Below are 14,978 nucleotides of genomic sequence, written 5' to 3'. Positions count from 1 at the left end.
AAATATTTATTCTCACCTCTAGACACTCCGCACAACTTTGAGTTTTAAATTCTTCAAGCAAATTGCAGTTTTCTGTTACAACTTTAGTAATGTGATACTTGTCTAAATTTTATTTTTAGGAGAGAGTGAGAGAACATTTGTTTAAAAAAAACAAATTGCTATTGTTAATGTTCTAATTCTTAGGCTACGTAGGTTGAGTCTGTAAAGTTCAAGATATACTTTCTAAATAATGTTTCTTATAATCTTTTACATGTATCAACAATATATTTTTAATAAACAGCTGATAAAATGTTTCAGAAAACATTAGATTCATTGCGTGCTAAGAATCTAATCTGTTTTATTTCTAGCATTTAAAAATCTTGTTTATTACTACTCTAGTTCTAATTGTAGTTAACAGTGCTCTGTCATAACACATTCCAAATAGGCCTCATAATTACTCAAGTCAATTCAACAAATGTTATTGAGCTATGGTGTACCTGGCACGAAGTTTAACTAAAATTTCTGAAAACAAAAACCTGAGAAACTACTTTCTAAAATGTGTTTAATATAAAAAAAAATGAAGAATTTAAAATGTCTTAATTCAACATTTTGACTCTCATGAATGTTAAAATTTGACATTTTTTGAAACATTATTCTCATAAAAATTTAATAAACTAATTAAAATGCAGTAGGTAATAACCAAAATTTATGTTAAAAATTTACCAGACATCATTTTCTGTATTTTAAGCTGTTCTATAAAAAAGATTTTAAGTGGTAAATAATAATTTTATTGCAACAAAACTATAGTTACACTTCTAGCCAAACATATTCACTTCCAAGGCAAAAGCAGTACCTAAAATTTAAGACTGAAGAAAGAATTTTGGAAGGTGACCAAATAAAGTAAACTAATACTAAAGGGACAGATTAAGATTATAGAACAAAAACCCGAACTTTGAGATCAGAGAGACCTGACTTCTCATCTAGGTTCTACTACTTAATAGACTAAAGAAATATCACTTAACCTTTCAAAGTTTGCTCATTTCTAAAATAGGATCACAGCATCAACCTGGCAGAACTATTATAAAAAGAGAGAACAGAGAAAGAGTTAGAAACGAGCCCAAATGGGTGTCCAGTACATGATACTGGTCCTTTACTTCCACCATAAAATCTAGGCTATAATTAAAGGCTTCCAAAACAACGAAGAGAACAACCTCTATCAACGTAACACAGCCCACCGTCCAATAAACATCAGGAAAACCTGTCTTGGGGCTTTCCTGGTGGCACAGTGCTTAAGAATCCACCTGCCAATGCATGGGACACAGGTTCGAGCCCTGGTCCAAGAAGATCCCACATGCTACGGAGCAACTAAGCCCATGCGCCACAACTACTGAGCCCATGTGCCACAACTACGGAAGCCCGCATGCCGAGAGCCCATGCTCTGCAACAAGAGAAGCCACCATAATGAGAAGCCTGCACACCACAACAAAGAGTAGCCCCTCTCCCCACAACTAACCCAACGCAGCCAAAAATAAGTAAATAAATTTACTTAAAAAAAAAAAAGAAAAACCTGTCTTCATATTTAAGATTAATTTCTCTCTAACACTCAGGTCAAGAGTATAAAATGTGCCCTCTACTCAAAATGGCAAATGGAAATGGCAAATTATCAGTCATTATCAACTAAAGAGCCAAATACTTCCTGTTTCAAGATCCCTATAAAAACACTACTAACACTCAAATATTTTAGAGAAAAATATTTCACAAGGTAAAAAATATATAAGGCAGCTTCATCATATATAAGAATAACAAATTCATCAGAGAAATGAAAATTATAATCTTAGCTCAGTTACTTCTCTTATGAATGAGAATACATAAGCCCCAATGTGGTCTCTTTGGGTTTTATATATTAATAATTTATGGCATACATTTGCTAGGATGTTTAAAAGGTATTAACATCACAGATATCATCAAGACAGGAAATACAGAATAAAATTAACTACAGGGTTAAAGTTCTCTTATTCAGGCTTTTACTCATAAGAGAAAAGCGTTTTTTAAAATCCTAAGATAAGAAATCACAGCTACACATTCTATTTTCCAAAATAATACCTTTATAAAACTGAGTCAAGTAACAATTTAAAGCATTTATACTTACATTCAGTAAAGAAAATACTTAACATAGGCCAACAATTGTCAACTGCTCCTAACCTAGGTAAAATTGTTACATCGCCTGTGTATTTCACCCAATTCAAAGCTTCTTCCATTGCCAAGATTTTCTGTTTCAAAAAGAGGGATGAAAAATGTGATCTGTGTATTAATTATAAGTTTACATGTGGCATTATAAATTTATCTTATATAGTATTTCAGACTCTTATTACAAAACTTGTACAACCTCATGTTTTCATTACTATAGCATGAAGCCTAGAATAGCTAGACCCCAACACACAAGTTAACAGAGACCACAGACTCACATATGTTATATCTTCAGGTAACCTCAGGCCACCCTCAGAGCCCAGGATGCTGCTGCTATGATTAAAGACCTGGAAGTTGAGGTCTACAACCTGGCCAGAGGCTGCCCTAGGTAGCAGGAGAGTACAGTAACACAAGGTGAATAGGGGTCTCAGATTTCATCTAAACTGGGACTTCCATCCTTACCTTAAGATTAACGGTATCTATTAAGGCTCACGAAAGGGACTATGTACTTTAAATGGTCTGTGGCAAAGAGAAGAATAAGCATATAGGCAACAAGAGGAGGGCATGGTTGGGCAAACGAGCACTCAGTGCAATGACCTTCATGAAGGGTCGAGAGTTCACAGAAGTATAATTCATACTTCTCGTGTCGGAAAAGATTTCAGAAATTAAATAATGAAGTCATCAACGCTGGTGTCAGGTTTAAGGGAAACATGTACATGTTTATGTCACCAGTAGCATTAAAAATTGGTTTATTGGGAATTTCCTGGCAGTCCAGTGGTTAGGACTCTGCGCTCTTACTGCTGAGGGCCCGGGTTCAATCCCTGGTCGGGGAGCTAAGATCCTACAATGTATCTGGAGATCATCTAGTAATTGTGTATCAAAATATATTCATACCAGGGGCCTAATAACTTCATTTGTGAGAGAACATATGCCAGGTAAATAATCTAAAAGAGAAAAAGCAATCAACTTGTAAAAGAGGCTCAAAATTACACTACATATATGGGGGAAAATGATAATAATGCAAACCCCCCAAACAAGGAGATTGCTTAGGCAAAATACAGAAATCAGTACTACTAAATGCTACCTATAAAATGTTGACTCGGTGGGCCTAGTATTGATACAGGCGGCAATGAGAAGTGAGAAAACTGCCACTTATTCAAAGTGGTTGTATCGTATTCCCATGTTAACACTTACATTTTCTATTTTATAACCAATTCTCAATAAGCCTCCAATAAAGAATGAATCATTCTGCAAAACAGAAAAGACAAAACATTTTCTTCCTTATTCGGCCAATCATACTTTAATTTTCTAGTGGGAAAAAAAATTCTACATTTTAGGAATACTACTCTATGTACATAGCAGTCCACTTTCTACGGCACTTTCATGCCCAATTTACCTCTTAAGGACCCTAAAACAAGTCAGAAATCGTCTTACACAGGGTTCTAATAATAAAATGATTTAGTTTAACTTTTATATGTACGGATTTTAAACTTTCAGATGTATGGTTCATTACACCTAAACTTTTTTATAAAATTACATTGGCTGGGCTTCCCTGGTGGCGCAGTGGTTGGGAGTCCACCTGCCAATGCGGGGGACACAGGTTCAAACCCTGGTCAGGGAGGATGCCGCGGAGCTGCTGAGTCTGTGCACCACAACTGCTGAGCCTGCGCTCTGGAGCCCGCGAGCCATAACTGCTGAAGCCCGTGCACCACAACCACTGAGCCCGTGCTCCGCAACAAGAGAAACCACTGCAATGAGAAGCCCCACGCACCGCAACGAAGAGTAGCCCCCGCTCTCCACAACCAGAGAAAGCCCGCGCACAGCAACGAAGACCCAAAGCAGCCAAAAATAAATAAATAAAATTTTTTAAAAATTACACTGGCTGATATAAGTTGCTGCAAAGGATTAATCTGCAGGAAATAAATATCAGAATGCCCTTTATAAATTTAAGTTTGCAATCAGAATTACCAAGAAAAACACTTGGCTCCATAACCAACTGAAATGAGAAAAATTATTAAACAGCTTTCAAGGGAAAAAAAACCCTCAGTGTAGTATAGGGATACCTCCTCAAACCTGACATGATAAAGTTTACCCCAAAGAAAAAGTATTTGTGGTGGTGCTAACAGCGGCATGATTTTACGTTACAAGATAGGACCCATCACTTTCAGAATCTGCGGCAAAGGTTTCTGTGAACTAGGTGCACACTTCCATTTGTGACAAATTCTAATGTCTATTAGTTAACGGCAAGGAGCACACCTGGTTCTCATCATGTCATGTCAGAACCATGGAAAAAGCCATCTACCTGATCTCTCAAACACACAGCACAAACTCATGGATAGCAGAATAAGCTCAGGTTAACCATTACCCATTAGTCACCATAAATTAGTAACATGGGCCTAATACCATATAAATATCTATATCCTTGAAATGCGGGAGGGGAACACATTCTATCACTTACCGCAGCTTTCTTTGCCAAATCCACAATATCTTCCATCAACTCAAGATGTTGTAATTTCTTCAAACTTATCTCAGAAGCATGAGAACTGCTTAAAGACAAATTTATTTTTTAAAAGATTAGGGTCTCATATATAAAATTCATTGAATCTTACACTTAACTATATGTTATACCTCAATTTAAACTATTTGAATAAAATTAAGTTCTCTTACTTCACTCTAGGTAATAAGTTGTTTATTAGGTAGACAAAATACTACACTTTTTTCTTTCTTCTGTACTATAATACTGGTATTTATAAACAAGCATATTAATTTTTCCTTATTCAGCTTCAAATCTACCATCTAACGCTCCTCAGAGTTTCATTCATTATAATGTTACCACGATTATTCATTTATATCCAAATCCCAAGTATTAACTTTTCCACTCTATTGAACAAAAGTAGAGTTGAACAGTATACAAGAATGAGACATAAGCCTCCCGTTGCACTTGGCATTCCTCAGTACTGGGCAACACACTCACCACTGTTCATACAAAATGGGTTAACAAGCAGTAACTTACTTCGCCTCCACACAGGGATGCAACCGTGATATTACAGAACTATGTTGACGTTGAAACAGAAGTGGCCAGAAGACGTGTATTTTAATGGCATCACAGTAATCTTGCAGGATAGAAATAGGTTTACTACACCACATAGTGCAGATATCAAACTCTTAATTAAAAAGAAAAAGTTTTAAATTAATATTTTGTGCCTCATTTTGGAATGAATCAACACTGTCAAGGGAAAAGACAAAAATGGATATGGAAAGGTAAGAAATGAATGGATGAAATATTTTAACCTGTCAGATGTTAAGAATATCTAAGTGTTAGCTAAAACTCCATTTTAACAAGGAAAGGTTTTTTAATTTCTAGTTAAAAAGGATAATAAAGAATAAACTTTGTAAAGATGTATAAGTCTGTTATGTTGATGTGAATGCATGAACCTCCCTTGATAGCTGTTTCAACAAATTAAAATGAAAATACCAAAGTACTCACCTAAGTTTCCCTCACTTTGGGTATAATCTTTATACTGTCTACCCTGAAAAAGAAAAAAATTCTTTTGACTTGTATCTGGTAAATGCAAAAGTAACAGTTCTTGATTTTTAATGTAAGGGTTATCAATACTAAACTAAAAACTTAAAGTACGTTTACTTTTACACTTTGAATACAACATCTTCAACCAATGAGTCTTTTGGCCTTTTTCAGTGTTTCCCCGAGTCTGTTTCTATGGCTCTCCCTGACAGCCTTTAGTCTCATCTCCAGTCAGAAAACAAGCTTTCACCAGCACTGCACATTCTTCTTGAGGCACTGCTTACTTCTCCGTCTGAAATGACCTCTTCAAAAGCCATACATATCTCCCTATCAAATCTCATGTAGCACAAAAATATCTTTACTCAGACAGCTCTATACCACAAAACCTTCAAGAAGTAAATCGTAAAGGTTCTCATAAGAAGGAAAAAAAATGTATAACTATGTATGGTGATGGACGTTAACTAAACTTATTGTGCTGATCTCATGATATATACATATATTGAACCCTTATGTTGTACATTTGAAACTAATGTCATATGTCAATTATACCTCAATTTTTAAAAAAAATAAACCTTTAAGAATACACAATGTTAAAAACAAAAAGTTAAGGGGACTTCCCTGGCGGTCCAGTAGTTGAGACTGCACTTCCACTGCAGAGGGCACGGGTGTGATCCCCTGGTCAGAAAACTAAGATCCCGCATGCCACGCGGTGTTTAAAAAAAAAAAAAAAAAAAAAAAGTTAAGAAATCTACTTACCACCCCGTCACAGTAAAGTTGAGTCACACGAACATAATCATTGGACATAAATTCGGAGGCAAAGACACAATCATCCACATAAGGGCACTCTTCTAACAAGGCATAATCTGCTACAGTGAAATTTCCCAGGGCAAAATCGTCCATGGTGCACCCTCCTAAGGACACAACAAAACCCAAATCCATAATCAAATCATTTGAGATGATATGAGAAGCAGTTTTCCTAGCTTCTATAGTATATCTGAAAAATACCTGGAACTCATGCCCCAAGGAAATAACTCCAATGAGAACACTGAGCTCTGGAAGATTCTCAACCTCATTTGCTAGTCTTTCCCCTTGACTCTCCTCGAGTATCAGTTTAATCTATTTCTTCCTTTTGTCGGGTTCAAAGAATCACCATCTCTACCCTGAATTTAACTGTTTACATGTCTCCTTTAGATGCAAGATAAGTAAGGGCATCTTATTCATCTTTGTATGTGCCTAGATGAATGAACAAAAGACATCCTTCCACCGCTGCCCTTTTACCCCAACTGCTTTTACTGCCTCTGTGAAATATGCTGTTTCATCATACAGAAACTCTGCCACATTCTCAACCTCCTGGCTGGAACTAAACCCTGACTGCACTGAGAAAACGGTTTCCTCTCAGCTGTTCATATTCTCCTATCCATGCCTCAGTGTGTGTGTCTGTCTCGGGCAAAGGGGCAGAGCTGAAGTGGTACAGGGAGAGTACGTAGCCTCCTAACCCCTCACAGCCGCATCCAGACCTGCCATCCTCCCAGCAATCGCTGCTCCTAACGCTCTCACAACAGCTACAGCAGCACGGCAACGCCCCTTACATTATCAGCGACCACATGCTCTTAAAACAAGTACTTCAGTGGGGGGACGGGGAATTAGGGCTAGAGTTTCAGACTAAAGTGTAGTCCCCTGAAGGAAGTTCAATAACAAAAATGTATAGCTATCAGTGAATAGCTACAAAACCTAAACATCACTGGAAAATGCAGCATTTTATTACTTGTAACTCTTGCCCAAGTAGTGGCTTTCTTTTCCTATCATCACCAGCACCACCATTAACACCATTTTTTATACCTGTTCACTTCATCACTATTATCCCACTACTGTTATGATAAACCAAGTTTCTTTTTTCCCAAGCAAGACCACCATGAGTCCTTGGAAAACACATCTGTTTCTTTAAGTAATCCTTCCTCTTATGCCCAATTTGCTGTACAACAACCTCACAATATCAGAAGTGAAGACCAATGACCACCTTCCTAGCAAACTGCCGGTACCATTTGTCCTATGTTGTACCAGGCGTTTTACACGTACCATCTCACTGATCCTCACAGCAATTCTTTGCAGGCCCAATTATTATCACAGTCAATATACAGATGGAAAACATGCATAGCAAAACTAAGTAATGTGCTCAAGGTCACCAAGCTAGGCAGGATTCAAACCTAGGTCTTCTGATTCCACAGTTTCCTCTCAAACACTGTATTTCACTAGATCTACGTTTCGTTGTCACTGCCGTCTAGCTGCCTCCTGGCTGTTGTCATGTTTAAGAACACAGGCACCTAGTTCACAGTGTTCGCCTCTTTCCTCCAATCATCATTCCAGCCACACCAACGTCCATGTGGACAACCCTTCAGGACTCTAGCCTTGCAGTGCAACCACCTTCTCAACTAAAATGAAATCTGCGGCCCACCTCACCTAGGCTCTTCCTTCACAGGGCCACACCTTGGACCACTGCCCAGGTCTAAACCAGTTTTTAAATCTTTAACTCTGATTAGCTCCTCTCCAACCACACCCAGGAATCATTACGACTTACGTCTCCCCTATCTCCTACCACATTCTTCAACCTCATCAAGAATTCTTCCTTTTCTGCCATTCAAATCCTCCATTCTCGTTTATTTTCACTTTCCTAATATTGGGTTTCCACTTCCACCATTTAAGGGAAGCTGCTTCAATAAAGCCGTTGGCGACCTTTTCCAGTAGACTGGATATCTACAATGTCTGGAACCTGACCTGTCCCGGATGAACAATACTTCCAGAGTTTAGAGAATTTAACTCCAAAAGTAAACGATGACTGGAAAAAATATGAAGACATTTTAGCACCCAAAGTATGGCACATAATATGGGACATATGCTATTCTGGGAAATATATACACTTTTAAACTCATTTGTCTTGCAAATGTTTTTTGTATATAAATACAGAAAGAGCCAAGAACGGTCTGTCACAGCCCACACATCACCATCGTGGCATCAGTTACAATACAATTGACATGCTCATACCTGGCAGACTGAGCCACTGTAACACCATGCTGGTCAGTCACAGCCTGGCATATCTCACTGATACCATGCCCTACACCAACTGCACCGTAATTACGACATTGGTGTTATTTTTATTTTCTGTTTTGTTTTAACCAGAGAGGCGATGCGGCATAGTGGTTAAGAGCATAGACTCTGGAACCAGACTGCCTGGGCTTGAATCCTGGCTCTATTTCCTGAGTGTGTGATCTTGGACAAGTTACTTAACCTCTGTAGGCTTCAGTTTCCTCACTTAATCAAGTGAGGACAGCAATCCTACCTATCTGATTAATCCATTAACACATTTAAAGTGCTTTTAGTAGCACACAGTGTATAGGAAACGCAACAAATATCAGCTATCATTAACATATTAGATGAATGTTTTTTTTAATCCGCTATATGGATGCCTCTAACTAAATGGTCTCCCTTAATTGCTAATTCCAAAGAGCACTTTTCAGCTTAAGACTTACTTGACGCTGTTGACCACTTCCTCCTTCTCAGAACTCTTCATTTGGACTCCAAAGACCATCTTCTCCTGGTTCTCCTCCTATTCTTCTGGCTGCTCTTCCTCAGTCTCCATGGCTCTTCTTTTCCATTCCCCGCCACCCAAATGTCAACTCTCTTTTCTTCTCACGCTTACTCTCTCCTTGGGTGACCTTATCCACCATACCCATGCCTTAAAACAGCACTTTCTGAACTTCCATCATTTGCATAGCTTCACCACAATTTTTGCCATTTCCACAGATCCCATGTGTTTTATTTACTTAATATTCCCTTCTTTTGGGGCTCACTTGGTCTAAGTGATAATATCCATGATATTATAGGTTTGAAATACAGCTTACGTTTTTCAGACACGTTAAATTCTTATTTTTTTAATCTGTGTACTACTTTAAGTTACTTCATACTCACTGTAGCAAACCACAGCTGACATGTCCAAATGCTGAAGACTCTCAAATCTCTCCAGGCTGGGTTGCATCTCATGACTTCTAGACCCTCCCTATCGACTGCTACTGGGTCTTAACCAAGATGTCCCGCAAGCCTCTCAGATTCAGTAAGTTCAAAAACAAACTTATCTTTTTCCTCAAGAACAAATGAAACCAAGTTCTTTCCTCTTTCTGTATGTTACCAGTTAATTGCTCTACATGCCACCTGGTTACCCAAACCAGAAATCTGGAGGTCAGTCTACACTCCCCCAGTCTCCTTCAACATCCCTAACCAACCTGACCATGAAGTCCTGTCCTTTCGACTCCTCTAAGGAATCCAAAATCAGCACACATACACCTCTTCGTGCCCACTGCCAATGCCTTGGTTGCAGCTCCACCTTTTCTCCTCTGAACTACTTAAACAAGCAGTCTCCTAACTGGTGACTTGCCTTCAATCTTGGCATCCCCTAAAACTCTGATCATAACACTTCACTGCTTAAAATAATTGAGAAGCTTCTCATCATCTTCAGGATAAAGTCCAAACTCCTTACTATAGCACAGAAGGCCTTTGGTGATCCTGTTCCTGCATTTCTCTAGTCACTCCATGACATGCAACGTAGAAGCCAGTCATACTCAGCTGCCTGGCACTTCTAAACAAACCTTATTCTGCAACCACAATGCCCACCAATCCTTAACACTCGATTCCAGGAAGCATTTCCTGAACTTCTCACTACCACCAAGTTTATTTTTGCACCGCTTCTCTGTAAGCCCCGAGCACCCTGCTCATTTCTTTTTGACAGCAATTTTTATACTGTTTGGTCATTACAGGTTTCTCTCTGTAGGTTCACTATGTCCAGAGGGCACACTGTGCCCTACTCATCTTGATTCCGTATCTCAGTGCTTCCCAAATTTTTAATTTGCATACCCCAAAGTAGAAAACTTTGCCAAACCCACTTGTCAACTGTACTGTTACCTATTTAATATTTTTATTTACACTAACTCAAATTTTAACTTAGATGTAAACTTGTTTTAATGGAAAGTTTGTTACCACCAAGAAATCTTAAGTTTGGTAGGACAGAATTTTTTCCTAACACATACTAAAATGAATATACTACAAAAATTAAATACTAATGTAAAGGACTTCTGAACCCATCAATTATGATGAACTAATGGGGCACTCCATGACTGCAAAACAAAGTGGATGCTAGATTTTTTAAATTTTGCTGAGCTCATAGAAATAGCCAACATTTAAAACCACCCTTTCCCCCCCCAAAGCAACAAACCTCTAGCTAGAAACTAAACCTGACAGTCAACAATGATAAATCATAATGCCAAGAGCAATAGTGGGATCATGGGCCAGAAGCAAAGTGAGAAAACTGAAAGGTTGGTCCCACGTAACGCTCCCAGCCAAAGCTAATACAAATCCTATCAGAAGGAAAGTACCCCCAAATCAGACTCTCAAAATCCCCACAGAGAAAGATCAATCAATCAAGAGTTCATCACTGAAAATCTCTAAGCACAGGAGGGGACAATCCACCATAAGAAAGGCAACAGAAAAAACAAGCAATAAATTTAGACCCCTGAGGACATCAAACATTGGGACTGCCAGTCTACAGAATACAGATTCAAAACAATGAGCAAGCAACATGAGACTAAAAAAAATGGCTGGGTACAGCTAAAAAAGAACCGAGTGATACTTTAAGAAACTAGAAATATAATTGTTAAAAGTAAAGGAAAATGAAACACATGGGTCAAACAGATGATCAGGCACAGGTGAAGAGAAAAGTGACGAACAAGAACATATGCCTGATGAATTACCCAGCAATTTAAGTTCTGGCAAAGATACAAGGAAATGAAAAATGTGAAAGATGAAAAGTGATCTGGAAACAGTCTAATACATATATATCCAGTTAAATTTCCGGAAGGAGAAAATAGATAAAATCAGAGAGAAAGTATTTAAAGGACACAAGGCTCAGAATCTGCTAGACCTCATGAAGACAAAATTCTGAATCAGGAAACACATGTATCCAAAATAGGTAAATAAAAAGTAATAATCATCTAGACTTAGAAGTGAAGATGTAAACCAAAGACAGAAAATCCAATGCAGCCAGAAGAAAAATAATATTTTCTTCAAATTACCATAAATAAAACTGGCAGCAGACAACTTTGCATGTAGAATAATATATTTACCATATAAGCAGAAAATAAAGCATCAACCTAGAACTGTATACCCATCAATATTATCCTCAAGAACAAGGGTAAAATAAAAATAATTTTAGATAAAAAAATGAGTTGACCACCAAGAGACCTGAACTAACTTCTAAAAGTACCAATTAAAAATCATAAATTACCTGACTGGATTAAAAGAAAAATCTAGTAATATATTCTTCATAAGAGATACCTAAAATCTAAGGACATAAGAAAAGTGACATGAAAATGAAGAAAAAGGCTATTCCAGGTAAATTACCACCAAAAGAAAGGTGGGATAGACCAAACAGACCCTAAGACAAAAATCAAAATTAAGCATGGAGAGAACCACAACATAACAGAAAAGGTTTAACCCACTAGGAAAACAATGTTTAGCTTGCATGTATCTAATCGTCTCAAAATACATAAAAAGAAAAACTGTTAGAACTACAGGAAGTCTGTTAGAAGGTAACAGTGGAAGACTACATCTCTCTCATGATAGGTCAAACAACTGAAAATTAATATAGACAGTCTGAACAACACAATTTACAAGCCTGATCTAACACATACATAACAACTAGAGAATACATACTCTTCACAAGTACACACAGAATAGTTATCACAATTCCCTATGTACAAGGCCATAAAGCAAGGGCAAACAAATGTTTTTAGAAAGATAAAGTATACAATACATTCTCTGACAACACAATTAAGAAATGAACGAAAAGGAAAAATGTTAATGAAGAAACATTTGGAAATTTTAAAGCATATTTTAAAGAAAACTTTAAAACACATAAGTCAGAGAAGAAGTCAAAATAGGAATTTTAATAATACTTAAATTTAAAAGTTAATGAAAATACCATAAATTAAACCATGTTACATAAAGCAAAAATGAACTGTGAGGAAGCGTAGCTTTACATGCTTGTAGAAGGAAACAGGAATGACTGAAAATTAGTAAGTTAATCATGCAATTTAAGTTAGAAAAATAATAAACAATAAACTCAAAGAAGGAAAAGGAAGGAAATCATAAAGGAGACAAAAATCAATGAACTAAAAAACAAAAATATAATAGAACAAATGAGGCCAAAAATTCATCCTCTGGCAAGATTAATAAAATAGACAAACTTCTGGCAAGATTTAAAAAAAAAAGTCGCACACAAATAATATTCAAAATGAGAAAAGGGAACATAACTACAAGTAAAAGAGATTAAAGAGAATTAAGACAATACCATGAACCTGATGCCAATAAATTTTTAAAAGTAAATAAATAGGGCTTCCCTGGTGGCACAGTGGTTGAGAGTCCGCCTGCCGATGAAGGGGACGCGGGTTCGTGCCCCAGTCCGGGAAGATTCCACATGCCGCGGAGCGGCTGGGCCCGTGAGCCATGGCCGCTGAGCCTGCGCGTCCGGAGCCTGTGCTCCGCAACGGGAGAGGCCACAGCAGTGAGAGGCCCGCGTACCGCAAAAAATAAATAAATAAATAAAATTTACCAAAACTGACTAAAAGAAATGGAAAACCTGAAGTCCTATTACTATTCAATTGCTAATTATCAACAATTTACAATCCTCTACACACAAAAAATTAGATCCAAATGATCTCACAGATAAATGCTACCAAACTTTTTGTTGTTGTTGTTCAGCAGATCACTAGTGAACAGAGGGCCAATTCAATACACGGAGTGAGGTCAATTGTAGCCACATGGGGGGAAAAAATGAATGTGGATCATTACCTCACACCATATACAAAAATCAGTACCAGATGGATTATGAACTTAAATGTGAAAGGCGTCATTTAAAAACTTCTAAAGAGAAACACAAGAGAATGACTTTATAATCCCAGGGCAGGGAAAGTTTCCAATTAGCTTACATTAAAATTAAGAACTTCTGTTCAGCAAAATACACCATGAAGTGCAAAAAGACAGACCATGAACTAGAAGAAATTTACAACATGTATACTCAATAAAGCATCGATGTTACCAGTTTGTTTTAAAAGACACCCCAACAGAAAAATGGGTAAAAGATATGACGAGGTATTTTTTTGGTGAACGAAAAGGACAGATGGTTCACAGACAAATGAAAAGATGCTCAAACTCATTAACAATCAAGAAATACAAATTAAAACCACAATGCACACCAATTCATACCCATCTGATTGATAAATATTAAGAAGTCTAAAAGTAATAAGTGTTGCAGAGAATATAGATCAACTATAATTCTTACACACTGCCTATCAAAGTATATAAATTGACAAAACTGCTTGCCAAAGTATAAGCTGGTACAACCACTTCAGAAAACAATTTGGTATCATTTTGTAAAGTTGAACATTCATACCCCATAACCCAGCAATTCCACTTCTAGCAAATAGCTTACCACAGTGGTATTCCGATATTTTTTACTCACAAACCACATGCTTTAAAAATTACATATTCTTCACACTTTAAAATGACATCTAAAAAAATTTCAGCCCCAAGTTTAAATAATTGCAAAGGATGAATTTCTAGAGTATCACAGTGACATTTTAAAACTGACATATCATTGGTTTAAAATGTCATAATTATTACAGCATAAAGTTGATCAAAAAATAACTAGTATATATAATGATAATTAAACATAAAAGTTATATTTTATTGGAAATGCAGCTCTTGAGGAGATGGGAAGTGTCTGGATTAAAAGAGGTGTTTCCTAAAACTATAGCTGCATGTATTTTAGATTAGCCTTTTGTTTTCCATGGAGAGTTTTTCAACTGGGACACTACCCTGGTAAGATTCCATATGGGTGAGTGCTATGCATTCCTAATTTAAGGCAGAAGTGCTACTGTGAGAGGGAAGGTGGGAAAGTAGAACCAGGAGGAAGTTTCTGTCACAGGCTTCGGCATTACCAGTTTTACGAAAGGGTACACGTGGAATTTAATGATCACAAATTGATTCATTAATATTACCTGTGCCCAAGTACTCCTCAGAAAATCTTTATTACTTCCCCAGAGGTCATATACCCCAGTGTGAAAAGCAGAGAAATTCTTGCAACTATGTACCAGAAGATATGTACAAGAATCTTCAAAACAGCAAAACCTAGAAACAACCAAAATGTTCATCAACAGAAGAACACATACACTGTGTTATATTCACC

At 37.2% G+C, this 14,978-nt stretch overlaps 1 protein-coding gene across 14 annotated transcripts in view; it reads right to left on the bottom strand.

Annotated features, from left to right (window-relative positions):
- TTC3 (tetratricopeptide repeat domain 3) overlaps positions 1–14,978 on the bottom strand; it is a 140,157-nt gene that overhangs the window by 122,167 nt on the left and 3,012 nt on the right. For 6 of the 14 annotated variants that reach the window (XM_033418274.2, XM_033418272.2, XM_049710599.1 and 3 more), the window contains exons 2-8: positions 6,446–6,600; positions 5,654–5,696; positions 5,180–5,330; positions 4,625–4,712; positions 3,361–3,414; positions 2,129–2,249; positions 17–102 (exon numbers count right to left, since the gene is read on the bottom strand). The exons of 2 other annotated variants lie outside the window; for them this stretch is intronic. In XM_033418274.2, coding sequence (XP_033274165.1) covers positions 17–102; positions 2,129–2,249; positions 3,361–3,414; positions 4,625–4,712; positions 5,180–5,330; positions 5,654–5,696; positions 6,446–6,589 — 687 coding nt within the window. In that variant the 5' untranslated portion in view covers positions 6,590–6,600. Of the gene's footprint in view, positions 1–16; positions 103–2,128; positions 2,250–3,360; positions 3,415–4,624; positions 4,713–5,179; positions 5,331–5,653; positions 5,697–6,445; positions 6,601–9,213; positions 10,659–14,790; positions 14,921–14,978 lie in introns of those variants that run through there. 6 more of the 14 variants (XM_033418270.2, XM_049710602.1, XM_033418273.2 and 3 more) reach the window with 5 other exon arrangements.

This window comes from Orcinus orca, chromosome 5 (genome assembly GCF_937001465.1).
Source record: "Orcinus orca chromosome 5, mOrcOrc1.1, whole genome shotgun sequence".
NCBI lineage: Eukaryota > Metazoa > Chordata > Mammalia > Artiodactyla > Delphinidae > Orcinus > Orcinus orca.
Note: the sequence above shows the minus strand (reverse complement) of the source record. Positions and strands in the feature narration are given on the sequence as shown.